The 12,746-nt window shown below is 51.9% G+C and overlaps 1 protein-coding gene and 1 long non-coding RNA gene across 2 annotated transcripts in view; one reads left to right on the top strand and one right to left on the bottom strand.

The window, feature by feature from the left end:
- Window positions 1–6,438, bottom strand: part of VAPB (VAMP associated protein B and C) — a 59,382-nt gene extending 52,944 nt beyond the window's left edge. The window contains exon 1 of the mRNA XM_068263766.1: window positions 6,274–6,438. Within this exon, the coding sequence (XP_068119867.1) occupies window positions 6,274–6,331 (58 nt within the window). The 5' untranslated portion in view covers window positions 6,332–6,438. The remainder of the gene's footprint in view (window positions 1–6,273) is intronic.
- LOC137542100 (uncharacterized) lies at window positions 6,412–10,862 on the top strand. Its single transcript, XR_011025360.1, has 2 exons — window positions 6,412–8,501; window positions 10,299–10,862. It is a non-coding gene; the product is annotated as an uncharacterized lncRNA (long non-coding RNA).
- The last annotated feature ends 1,884 nt before the right edge of the window (window positions 10,863–12,746 follow it).

Genomic DNA, 12,746 nt, shown 5'->3' with positions numbered 1-12,746 from the left:
AGTATAGGAAAAACGCAAACGCTACTTCAGAGCGGTTTGCCAGGCATTTTTTTACAGCAGATGTTCAGTAACCGCTTTTACTGTAACAATATGTGTAATCTGCTACACAAAAACACACCCAAAACCGCTAGGTATGTTTAGAAAACCTCTCTAAACATACCTAGAATCGCTCTGAAATCAGCTCCCAAAACCGCTAGCGTATTGCGGATCTGCTAGCGGTTTTGGTGTGCACTGTGCCGTACTCCTGTTACTATGACATTTCTGTCCAATCAGTTACTGGGACAGAATCCGGCAAACTGGTGAAGTAGATGGTGTCCAGCAAAGGAGGAATTGCTAATGGCTGCCACCTGTTTAACCCTAGTTATGAAAAGAGAAGGTTGAAAAGCATGCACTGAAATGCTCATAGGCTTGAAGGAGTGTTTATTTATCTTTGTATGTGTCAGAGTAGTGCAACTAAATATTTTGAATTAAAAAAAATGTTTGGTTTGGGTCCGCTTTAAGCAGAAAATCTCATTGATCAACTGCTTGCAAGATTGGCTCCGGATCTGCCCACATGTTCCATGTCTTACAACCAACTTTGGATCACATTTGAGAAGAAGCCTGTTCTCTATTGAATGCTGTAATGAACCAATCCCTGGATTGTCCATGCAGCTGGGTCACTCTCATAAAGTTGGCTATATATCAGGTGACTTGGCAGCCGATCGACCATCCGATTCAATTATCGGAAACTGTTAAAAATCAGTGCCACCAAGTGCATGTCCAACCATCAATGTGACCACTTTCAGGCAAAAAATGGTCGCACATTCTGCAAGATGAAATTGATCGGGAATTTGCCTGAAGTGTATGGGCAACCAACAGATCTCTCTAATCAGATTTCCCCCAGAGAGGGAGATCCATCTCTTGGTCGAATCTGCCCATCATTGCTAGATGTATGGCTACCTTAACCACTTTACCCCCGCCCGTACGGATTTCTCCGTCCCTTTTTCCATCCTTTAACCCCCAGGGACGGAGAAATCCGTACTTTGCGCACTCCCGCCGCTGCCCGTGCTCCCTCTCGTAAACACGCCGCTGGCCGCTCGTAAACACGCCGCCCACCGCTCGCCCGGAGATCAATGAACGGGAAAATCCATTCCCGTTCGTTGATCTAAGCCCCGCAATGATACGCTGCTCTCCGATGAGCAGCGCGTTCATTGTGAAAAAAAACCACTTACCCAGCCTCCTAGTACTTCCTCCAAGAGTCCGGAAGGACGCTTGGAGGTCGCATTAAAACATAAAGTTACTGTTGCCATCTTGTGGCCAAATAGTAAAACTACACCCTAAACATTTTTCACATACAAAAATTACTTTTACACAAAAAAATTAACTCATTACCTCCCACACTCCCAATTTTTTTTTTTTTTTTTGTAATTAAAAAAAATTAAAAAATGTACAATTAAAAAAATACATAAATAGTTACCTTAGGGACTGAACTTTTTAAATATTTATGTCAGGAGGGTACAACACTGTTACTTTATAAACTATGGGCTTGTAATTAGGGATGGACGCAAAACTGAAAAAAATGCACCTTTATTTCCAAATAAAATATTGGCGCCAAACATTGTGATAGGGACATAATTTAAACGGTTTTATAACCGGGACAAAAGGGCAAATACATTTCATGGGTTTTAATTACAGTAGCATGCATTATTTAAAAACTATAATGGCCGAAAACTGAAAAATAATTTTTTTTACCATTTTCCCATTAAAACACATTTAGAATAAAATAATTCTTGGCATAATGTCCCACCTAAAGAAAGCCTAATTGGTGGCGGAACAAACAAGATATAGTTCATGTCATTGCGATAAGTAATGATAAAGTTATAGACGAATGAATGGAAGGAGCGCTGAAAGGTGAAAATTGCTCTGGTGGTCAGGGGGTAAAACCCCTCAGTGGTGAAGTGGTTAAATGAGAAACACTATTGTGCGTGTTAAGAGTTAAATAGTTATTTATAAAGCCTATACAGTAGGAGTCTTCCCCTTACAAGGCGGATCATTTTTAAAGTTTCTTGCAATTGTGTTGTACACCGAAATATCGCCATAATAAAATATTGTTACAAGGGGAAAAAAAATTGGATATTATTTGATTCAAGGTGCACTATGCTGAAAAACTGTAAACTATCTATACATATACACACACACACACACACACACACACTATAAGATGTAGACTGTCCTAGAGTAAAATGCACTGTAAATGTCTTTCTTCCTAGGTAGCTTCATGTACAGAAAATGTTTGCAATCTGATGGTTCTGAGCTCATATACTGTTTATTACCTGTGAACTAAACATATATGGTAATTTCTCCTGAAGATTCGAACACAATGACAAAATCTGCTAAAATCAATTAACTTTGGTCTCACTCTAACTGGCTGATAGCCACAATCAACTGACACAAAGTAGCAGGAACAGGAAGCAACAGGTAGTTAATGACAGGAACATGAAGCAGCGGCGTTGACAGGAACAGGAAGCAGTGCAGGAAGCGTCAGGAACAGGAAGCAGCATTTGGTTCTGAACTGTTGCCAACAGATCTTCCATCTCCTCATGGGGGATTCTCAGTGTTCTATTTTCAACAGCACTTACTGAACAGCAGGTGTTCTGTCCTACTGCCAGAATAGTAAGTAAGCAGTGGGTAGGCTGGCCGGCATCTTTGTAGAGATCCTGGCCAGGGCGTAAAGGAAGCCTTTAGATTGTCCCTATGAGAAGGATGACTTGTCCATAACCGGTCGATAAAATACAAGAAAGGACAACTTTCATATTGCACTTTTCTCCTGGCGGACTCAAAACATCACAGCTGCAGCCACTAGGATGCACTCTATAGGCAGTAGCAGTGTTAGGGAGACTTGCCTAAGGTCTCCTACTGAATAGGTGCTGGCTTACTGAACAGGCAGAGCAGAGATTCGAACTATGGTCTCCTGTGTCAGAGGAAGAGCCCTTAACCATTACACTATCCTCTATAATAATATGCAAATGTCCCTGCGTCTGCTTTTTTTGCACTGCGCATGTGCAGAGACACTGCCGAGAGACGGAGGAGAACGGGGCCAGAAGGGGCATGCGTGTGTGCGGCGAAGTAATGACAGACTTCGCCCATTTTTAAACCAGTGTTGGGCAGCCAGGATCATATGACCTCCGGTTTACCCCTCCCGCTGGAGTGTGGAGGACCCCCAATAATTAGCAAATAGTGATAGGCAGCAGCAGGATCGGATGACCCCCAGTAATGGGCAGGTAGTGTCCCCCCCAGTGATAGGAAGGCAGGATCCGGTGTCCGTCAGTGATAGGCAGCCAGGACCTGGTGTCCCACCAGAGTCGGGTAGGTAGGCTCTGGTATCCGCCCCAGTGATAGGCAGGCAGGATCAGGTGTCCCCCCAGTGATAGGCCGGCAGGATCCAGTGTGTCCCCCCAGTGATAGGCCGGCAGGATCCAGTGTGTCCCCCCAGTGATAGGCCGGCAGGATCCAGTGTGTCCCCCCAGTGATAGGCCGGCAGGATCCAGTGTGCCCCCCAGTGATAGGCCGGCAGGATCCAGTGTGTCCCCCAGTGATAGGCCGGCAGGATCCAGTGTGTCCCCCAGTGATAGGCCGGCAGGATCCAGTGTGTCCCCCAGTGATAGGCCGGCAGGATCCAGTGTGTCCCCCAGTGATAGGCCGGCAGGATCCAGTGTGTCCCCCCAGTGCTAGGCAGGCAGGATCCGGTGTCCCCCCAGTGCTAGGGAGGCAGGATCCGGTGTCCCCCCAGTGCTAGGGAGGCAGGATCCGGTGTCCCCCCAGTGATGGGCAGGCAGGATCCGGTGACCCCCAAGTGCTAGGCAGGCAGGATCCGGTGACCCCCAAGTGCTAGGCAGATAAGATCTGGTGTCCCCTAGTGATAGGCAGCCAGGATCTGGTATCCCCCAGCGATAGGCAGGATCCAGTGACCCCACAGTGATAGATAGGCAGGCAGGATCAGGTGTGTCCCCAGTGATAGGCATGGAGGTTCTGGTATCCCCCCAGTAATAGGCAATCAGGATCAGGTGTCCCCCCAGTGATAGGCCGGCAGGATCCGGTGTTCGTCCCCCCCAGTGATAGGCCGGCAGGATCCGGTGTCCGTTCCCCCCAGTGATAGGCCGGCAGGATCCGGTGTCCCCCCCCCCCCCCAGTGATAGTAGGCCGGCAGGATCCGGTGTCCGTCCCCCCCCAGTGATAGGCCGGCAGGATCCGGTGTCTCCCTCCCCCCCCCCCCCAGTGATAGGCCGGCAGGATCCGGTGTCCGTCCCCCCAGTGAAAGGCCGGCAGGATCCGGTGTCCCCCCCAGTGATAGTCCGGCAGGATCCGGTGTCCCCCCCCCCCAGTGATAGTCCGGCAGGATCCGGTGTCCCCCCCCCCCCCAGTGATAGTCCGGCAGGATCCAGTGTGTCCCCCCAGTGATAGGCCGGCAGGATCCAGTGCCCCCCCCCCCCCCAGTGATAGGCCGGCAGGATCCGGTGTCCTCCCCCCAGTGATAGGCCGGCAGGATCCGGTGTCCTCCCCCCAGTGATAGGCCGGCAGGATCCGGTGTCCTCCCCCCAGTGATAGGCCGGCAGGATCCGGTGTCCTCCCCCCAGTGATAGGCCGGCAGGATCCGGTGTCCTCCCCCCAGTGATAGGCCGGCAGGATCCGGTGTCCTCCCCCCAGTGATAGGCCGGCAGGATCCGGTGTCCTCCCCCAGTGATAGGCCGGCAGGATCCGGTGTCCCCCCCAGTGATAGGCCGGCAGGATCCGGTGTCCCCCCCCAGTGATAGTCCGGCAGGATCCGGTGTCCCCCCCAGTGATAGTCCGGCAGGATCCGGTGTCCCCCCCAGTGATAGTCCGGCAGGATCCGGTGTCCCCCCCAGTGATAGTCCGGCAGGATCCGGTGTCCCCCCCCAGTGATAGTCCGGCAGGATCCGGTGTCCCCCCCCCCAGTGATAGTCCGGCAGGATCCGGTGCCCCCCCCCCCCCAGTGATAGTCCGGCAGGATCCAGTGTGTCCCCCCAGTGATAGGCCGGCAGGATCCAGTGTCTCCCCCCCCCCCCCCCAGTGATAGGCCGGCAGGATCCGGTGTCCTCCCCCCAGTGATAGGCCGGCAGGATCCGGTGTCCTCCCCCCAGTGATAGGCCGGCAGGATCCGGTGTCCTCCCCCCAGTGATAGGCCGGCAGGATCCGGTGTCCTCCCCCCAGTGATAGGCCGGCAGGATCCGGTGTCCTCCCCCCAGTGATAGGCCGGCAGGATCCGGTGTCCTCCCCCCAGTGATAGGCCGGCAGGATCCGGTGTCCTCCCCCCAGTGATAGGCCGGCAGGATCCGGTGTCCTCCCCCCAGTGATAGGCCGGCAGGATCCGGTGTCCTCCCCCCAGTGATAGGCCGGCAGGATCCGGTGTCCTCCCCCCAGTGATAGGCCGGCAGGATACGGTGTCCTCCCCCCAGTGATAGGCCGGCAGGATCCGGTGTCCTCCCCCCAGTGATAGTCCGGCAGGATCCGGTGTCCTCCCCCCAGTGATAGTCCGGCAGGATCCGGTGTCCTCCCCCCAGTGATAGTCCGGCAGGATCCGGTGTCCTCCCCCCAGTGATAGTCCGGCAGGATCCGGTGTCCTCCCCCCAGTGATAGGCCGGCAGGATCCGGTGTCCTCCCCCCAGTGATAGGCCGGCAGGATCCGGTGCCCCCCCCAGTGATAGGCCGGCAGGATCCGGTGTCCCCCCCCAGTGATAGGCCGGCAGGATCCGGTGTCCCCCCCCCCAGTGATAGTCCGGCAGGATAGTCCGGATCCAGTGTGTCCCCCCCAGTGATAGGCCGGCAGGATCCAGTGTCCCCCCCCCCCCAGTGATAGGCAGGCAGGATCCAGTGTCCCCTCCAGTGATAGGCAGGCAGGATACAGTGTCCCCCAGCGATAGGCAGCCAGGATCCGGTATCCCCCCCCCCCCTCTGAAATAGGCAGGCAGGATCCGGTGTGTCCCCCAGTGATAGGCAGGATCCGTTGTCGTTGACCCCACAGTGATAGACAGGCAGGATCAGGTGTGTTCCCAGTGATAGGCATGTAGGTTCTGGTATCCCCCAGTAATAGGCAATCAGGATCAGGTGTCCCCCGGTGGTGTTCCCCCTCCCCAGTGTTGGGCAGGCAGGATCATATGCCCCCCCATCCCCCTACCGCTGAAGTGTGCGGTGTGTGGAGCGGAGGACCCCCGGTAATAAGCAGGTAGTGACCCCCGGCTGCGGTGTGCCGGAGTCAGCCCCCCTCCCCCGGTTTACCTTTGAACTTGAGCTCTTGCTGGGGCTCCAGGACGAGGACCTGCTCGGTTTTGGCCATGTCTCCTCCGGTGCGGGCGGCGCATGCAGTGCTCGGGGCCTGTGCGGGAGCTGGTGATGCAGCAAAGCGGTGGAGGGCGGAGGCTGCTGACGTCACGCACTGCAAGGCCCGGGGGAGTGGCCAGCTCTACGGCCGCACTTGCGCACTGCGCAGTAACCCGAGCAGCGGGAGGAGAAGGAGGAGCGGAGTAAGCTGACTGACGGACTATCCGACTGACACCCTCACTGACTGACCAACCACCTGACCGACTGACACCCTATCTGTCCGACCACCTGACTGACCGATCAGCTGACCGACTGACACCCTCACTGAATGACACCCTCCCTGACTGACCAACTGACACCCTCACTGACTGACCGACTGACACCCTGACTGACCAACCACCTGACCGACTGACAACCTCACTGATTGACTTGCAGACTGACTAACTAAAGGCGCGTACACATGTCCAACTTTTCCAACCAACTTGTCACCCAACTTGTTCTTGGACGTGTGTACGTGTACTCAAGCGACTGATAACAGCCGGTTTGCCTGATCCGCTCGGCGGATCAGTTGGACCAACTGTCGTTCATATGACTGTCAGATCTGTACGTGTGTACAAGCGAGCAGTTGTCGTGTGACCAACTAATACATTGGCACATGCGTGTAGAGGTGTGGGATACCAGGCTTTCTATCAACGTGATGATGTGTCTTTTATGACTGAACATGCTGACTGAGGGCCCTTTTCCACCAGCGCGTTTGCGCTGGCTGAATCGCAAAAACGCAAACCGCTAGCGATTTTACAATCGCTACGGTTTGCTTTTTAACATAGGAATCGTGGTAGGTCATTTCCACTACCGCGATTCGTTTTTGTCGGGAACGCGAACGCGCGGCGGAGCGATAATTGCCGCAATTTTGCTATGCAGTGCATAGCATAGCAAAATCGCGGCCTGCGAACGTCGGGGAATCGCCGCTAATTGCGATTCAGCAATCGCTAGCGTTCAGCGTGAACGCTAGCGATTGCTAGTGGAAAAGGGCCCTCACTGACTCTCTCCCTGACTGACTGACGCTCTCCCTGACTGACTCACTCACTCACTCTCTCCCTGACTGACTGACTCACTCCCTGACCAGTGGGCCATATGCAATTCACTTTTTCACCTGAGTTTTCTCCTAGGTGATATTTTCACAACTTGCAAATAAAATGCCTAGTAAGCAAACAAATACTTAAAATAATTTTGACAGTACTTTTTCACCTACTTTTTGGTACTTTTCCATTGCAAAGTGCTAAAAAGCTATTTTAAATCAAAGATGAAAAATTATCTCCTAGGAGAAAACTCAGGAGAAAAAGTGAATTGCATATGGCCCACTGACTCACTCAATCTCTCCCCGACTGACTGACTCCTTCTCTGACTGACTGACACCCGGACTTACTTTTTGACTGACTGATTGACTCTCTCCCTGACTGAGCACCTGACTGACTGACTGACTGACTAACTGTCTCTCTCTCTGACTGATTGACTGACTCCCTCCCTGACTGACTGACTCCCTGACTTATTTTCTGACTGACTGACTTCCTAACTGATGGACTCTCTGACTCACTCCTTAACTTACTTACTGACTGACTCTCTGACTGACTCCCTAACTGACTGATGGACTCCCTGACTGACTGATGGACTCCCTGACTGACTGATGGACTCTCTTACTGACTGACTGACTCCCTGACTGACTGACTCCCTGACTGACTAATTGACACACTAACTGACTGATGGACTCTCTGACTCATTCCTTAACTTACTGACTGACTCCTTGACTGACTGCCTGTGGGACTGACTGATGGACTGTCTTACTGACTCCCTGACTAACTGATGGACTTTCTGGCTCACACCCTAACTTACTTACTGACTGTCTGACTACCCACCTGACTGACCGATTTCCCACTTGACTGACTGATTGTCTCCCTGACTGACTCCCATAACCTTTACTGCCCACTGGGCAAATCTGGTGGTGTATGTGGGAAAGAAGGACTGCATGGCTGTCGAGTGGAATCTGTGCCACCCTCACATCTCACAGCCAGACCTGCCACTTCTTGACTTCTACTTTTGGTCCTCCTCCTTCTGCATTCTCTTCCTCTAATGAGTCCTCCTCTTCCTCTGAGTCCACCAAGCTCCCCAGAGTCTGTTCCAAGATGCAGGTATGCCGGTGTCATGCTGTATTGCGGATGTTGTACCTGAAAGCTAAACACCACACAGTAGCTGCACTGCTGTCCGCTCTGCAGGCACAGGCCGACGAGTGGCTGACCCCACACAACCTCAGCATTGTCGCGTGTGGCAACAGGATCAATCTGGTGGCTGCACTGAGAAGTGACAGATCGGCTCATGTGCCGTTCATGGCACGTGTTAAATATGATTGTGCAGATTTGTGGACAAATACCCCAGATTCCAGGACATCCTGAAGCAGGCCAGAAAAGTAGCTGGACATTTCCGCCGATCCTACACAGCCATGGTGCGCCTTGCAGAGGTTCAGTGGCAGTACAAATTGCCAGTGAAACGCCTTATTTGCGACATTGTCAGATGGAATTCCATGCTGCTCATGTTGGAACGGCTCCCCCAGCAGCAACGTGCTGTTTATGAGTACCTGCGCTGGGCAGTCTCTGGGGAAATAGGGTACTTTTATCCAGGGCTGTGGAGTCGGTACAAAAATCCACCGACTCCGACTCCTCAGTTTAGGATTCCACCGACTCTCCGACTCCTCTAATTTGCATATTACAATCTTGTTGATTGAAAGTATGTAACATGAAATTCGTCTCTTAACTGCCAACGCTTAGGAATTTTAAAACACAACTGAAGTGAGAAGGATATGGAGACTGCCATACTTACTCCCTTTTAGTCATAGACTAAAACTAGTCCTTGGTAAGAGTACTTGTAAAAGGTACAGGCCGGAACAAAGAACATCTATCAGGCCCTAGGCAATGTAACTGTGGGTACATGTAAGAGTGATGTGCAGGTAATCTGCACGGGAATAAGGAGATTCTTCCTCTATTACACATTCTTGATGCACAATCTGAAACAGGTTTATGGGTGATGGACAACACCTCTGTGTTCAATGTGCACAACATTTTCAGTGGATTCCCTGCAGCTCTGTGGAGAGTGCATATGTAGAGTATAGTACTACTGTGTAACAAAGTAAACCTGAGACAGATAAAATTAGTTTTATACATACCTGGGACTTCCTCCAGCCCCCTTCAGGCTAATCAGTCCCTCGCTGTCCTCCTCCGCCACCTGGATCTTCTGCTACGAGTCCAGGTACTTGAGCCAGTCTGGCGTAGTGCGCATGCACACACTCTGCCGCCGGGAGCGTACTACGTCTGCGCAGCACTGTTGAGCAGGTGCAGAACACTCCTGGCTGTGGAAGCGGCATGCGGCCGGACTGCGCTGATTGGCTGAATTACCGGGACTCATAGCAGAAGATCCAGGTGGTGGAGGCGGACAGCGAGGGACTGATTAGCCTGAAGGGGGCTGGAAGAAGCCCCATGTATGTATAAAACTTTTCTTTTCATCCTTCTCAGGTACCATTTAATTCATAGTCACCAAACCAAGTTTTAGCAACATATCAAATTATTTGATTTCATGCGCAAAGAGAGTGCGTACATTTGCATAAATCAGAATCAACGCAGCATTATTTCCATCTCATTGACCATTTCTATTAGTGACACGGCTACACATCAGGCTTTATATTTACAGCATAGATGTTGTTTCATATATATAAGAGATTCCTGTGTACACATCATATATACAGTCACAATCAGATATGTATATCTGATTTTAAAAATACGGGGACTGCTTTATTGAAGCAGCACAAGTAACTAGATTTGATTGGTTTATTTCATTTTTGTGGACTAAGCACAGCTATTACTGTATGTATAAATTATTTATGATGACTATTATCTGAGAAATAGAACATTTTATCATATTTTCTATTTTAATTACAGTTTAAATTCATTAGGAGTCGGAGTCGGTGCATTTTTTCCCAACTCCAGGCACCTAAAATTGCCCCGACTCCACAACTCCGACTCCACAGCCCTGCTGTTATCCGAGGCAATGTGTGCCCACCCATGGTGCCTGCAGACTGCTGCATCCGACAACTAACCTGGCCTGTGGCAGCGAAGGCAGCATAAGTGACATCATGCTGTATATCTTTTTGGAGCGTGTCGTGTCCTGACCAGGCCGTGGATGAGCTGGAGCGTGTTGCCCTGAATCAGGAGCTGGAGTCCTCTGCCTTAAACCTCTCAGAATGGGGCAGTTCATGTTCTAAAAGACAAAGGGCGAGGACCTGACGAAGGCGTGGTAAGCGCCGAAAGAGGTAGTGACGTCAAGACAGCACCCACCTGATCATGCTCCACCCACCACTAGTCCCTCTGTGCCAACATGGCTCACACAGCTCTGGCCAAGCTCTGGGGCTATGAGAGGATCTGCTGGCAGGCGTGAGACGCACATTTTACTTACTAATTGTAAATGCAACTTACAGTGTTACTTTAATAAAAAGGTTAATGCACCATTGGAGCACTCCTCTCCCTTTGGGGTTGATTCACTAAACTGTGCTAACTCATTTTTGTACATCGAAAATTCACAATTGCGCAGGAAAACTGTTATGCGGATTATACTGCGCACAAAACGCTAGTGAATCAACCCCTTTGTCTTTTATCCAGTTCACTGGCACCACCCAGCAGTTGCAGCAGCACATGGAGCATTTTTTTTCCCACCTAAAGAGTCAGAACAGTAGTGTGAGAAGCGTACAGGGGCGTTGCTAGCCCCAAAGATCAGTGGCATGTGCCCCTGATTTATTCTGGGGTGCATCGGATGTCTCCCAGGCAGAGTTAGCTGTGGTGCCTTAATGGCGGGAATGCTGGGAGCTGTCAGGGGTGTGGTGGGTGCTGTGGTGCCTCTTTGTGGGCATACTGGGTGCTGTGATGCCTTTATGGGCAGGGAACTGTGGTATGTAAATTTGGCTCCACCCATGACCACACCCACATTCTGGTGCATGGCCACACCCATTTTCCATCTGGAGTGCCCAAAAGTGCCCCGGATATCTTAGGATCCTAGCAACGCCCTAGAAGCGCAGGATCATTTCTCTTGTCTTTGGTTCATGCTGTCCTGTCTGAGGAAGGATCCCTCATATCAGATCCATGACAGACACAGAGCTGTACTGGGGGGGCAATGTTATTAGACCGGTACAGGCAGAAACTGCAAGACATGCTACTAGACTCTTCCAGGGTGGCCAGAATGCACCACACCAAGCTCAGACAGATGCTTTATCCTGCTTTTCAGGGTGGTAGCCGCTAGACCTGAACGATAAATCAAATTTAAACCAAAATCGCGATCACCAAGATCACTATTTCGGAATCATCAAAGCGCCGATTTCCACAATGATGTCATTTTCGCATGGGGAAGTTTGAAGAAGCAGCTTCAAACTTCCCCCAAGTTTCGGCACGTGTGGCCCGCAGCATCGGCAGTGTTGAACATACCTTCTGACACGAGTCCTACGATGTCCGTCTTCTCTCGTTGTCTGCCGGCTGTTGTGCATGGCATACTTCCTGGTTCCTGTATGTCACATGACATACAGGAAGTATGCCGTGCATTATATCCTGCAGGAGGCGGAGTGGATAGACGGGCATCGCTGGACTCGTTCTGGAAGTTATGTCCAGCACTGCCGCAGCTTGGGGGAGAGTGGCGGCCCAGAGAGAGATCCAGACGGGCACAGAGAGAGAGCCAGAGGGGGGGCACAGAGAGATACTGAGGGTGCACAGAGTGAGACCCAGACAGGGGCACAGAGGGGGCACAGAGAGAGACCCAGATGGGGGCACAGAGAGAGACCCAGAGGGGGCACAGAGAGAGACCCAGATGGGCACAGAGACAGAGAGACCCAGAGATGGCACAGAGAGAGACCCAGAGGAAGGCACAGAGAGAGATCCAGAGGAGGCACAGAGAGACCCAAAGGGGCACAGAGAGAGACCCAGAGAGGGCATAGAGAGAGACTCGGGGGGTACAGAAAGAGACCCAGAGGAGACACGGAGAGAGACTCAGAGGGGGCACAGAGAGAGACCCAGACGGGCACAGAGAGAGAGACCCAGAGGGGTCACAGAGAGAGACCCAGAGGGGACACAGAGAGAGACCCAGAGGGGGCACAGAGAGAGACCCAGAGGGGGCACAGAGAGAGACCCAGAGGGGGCACAGAGAGAGACCCAGACGGGCACAGAGAGAGACCCAGAGGGGACACAGAGAGAGACCCAGAGATGGCATAGAGAGAGACCCAGAGGGGACACAGAGAGAGACCCAGAGGGGGCACAGAGAGAGACCCAGAGGGGGCACAGAGAGAGACCCAGACGGGCACAGAGAGAGACCCAGAGGGGACACAGAGAGAGACCCAGAGATGGCATAGA

Source organism: Hyperolius riggenbachi, chromosome 12 (assembly GCF_040937935.1).
Source record: "Hyperolius riggenbachi isolate aHypRig1 chromosome 12, aHypRig1.pri, whole genome shotgun sequence".
Lineage (NCBI taxonomy): Eukaryota > Metazoa > Chordata > Amphibia > Anura > Hyperoliidae > Hyperolius > Hyperolius riggenbachi.
The sequence above is the reverse complement of the archived record's forward strand: the minus strand, read 5'-3'. Positions and strand labels throughout refer to the sequence as shown.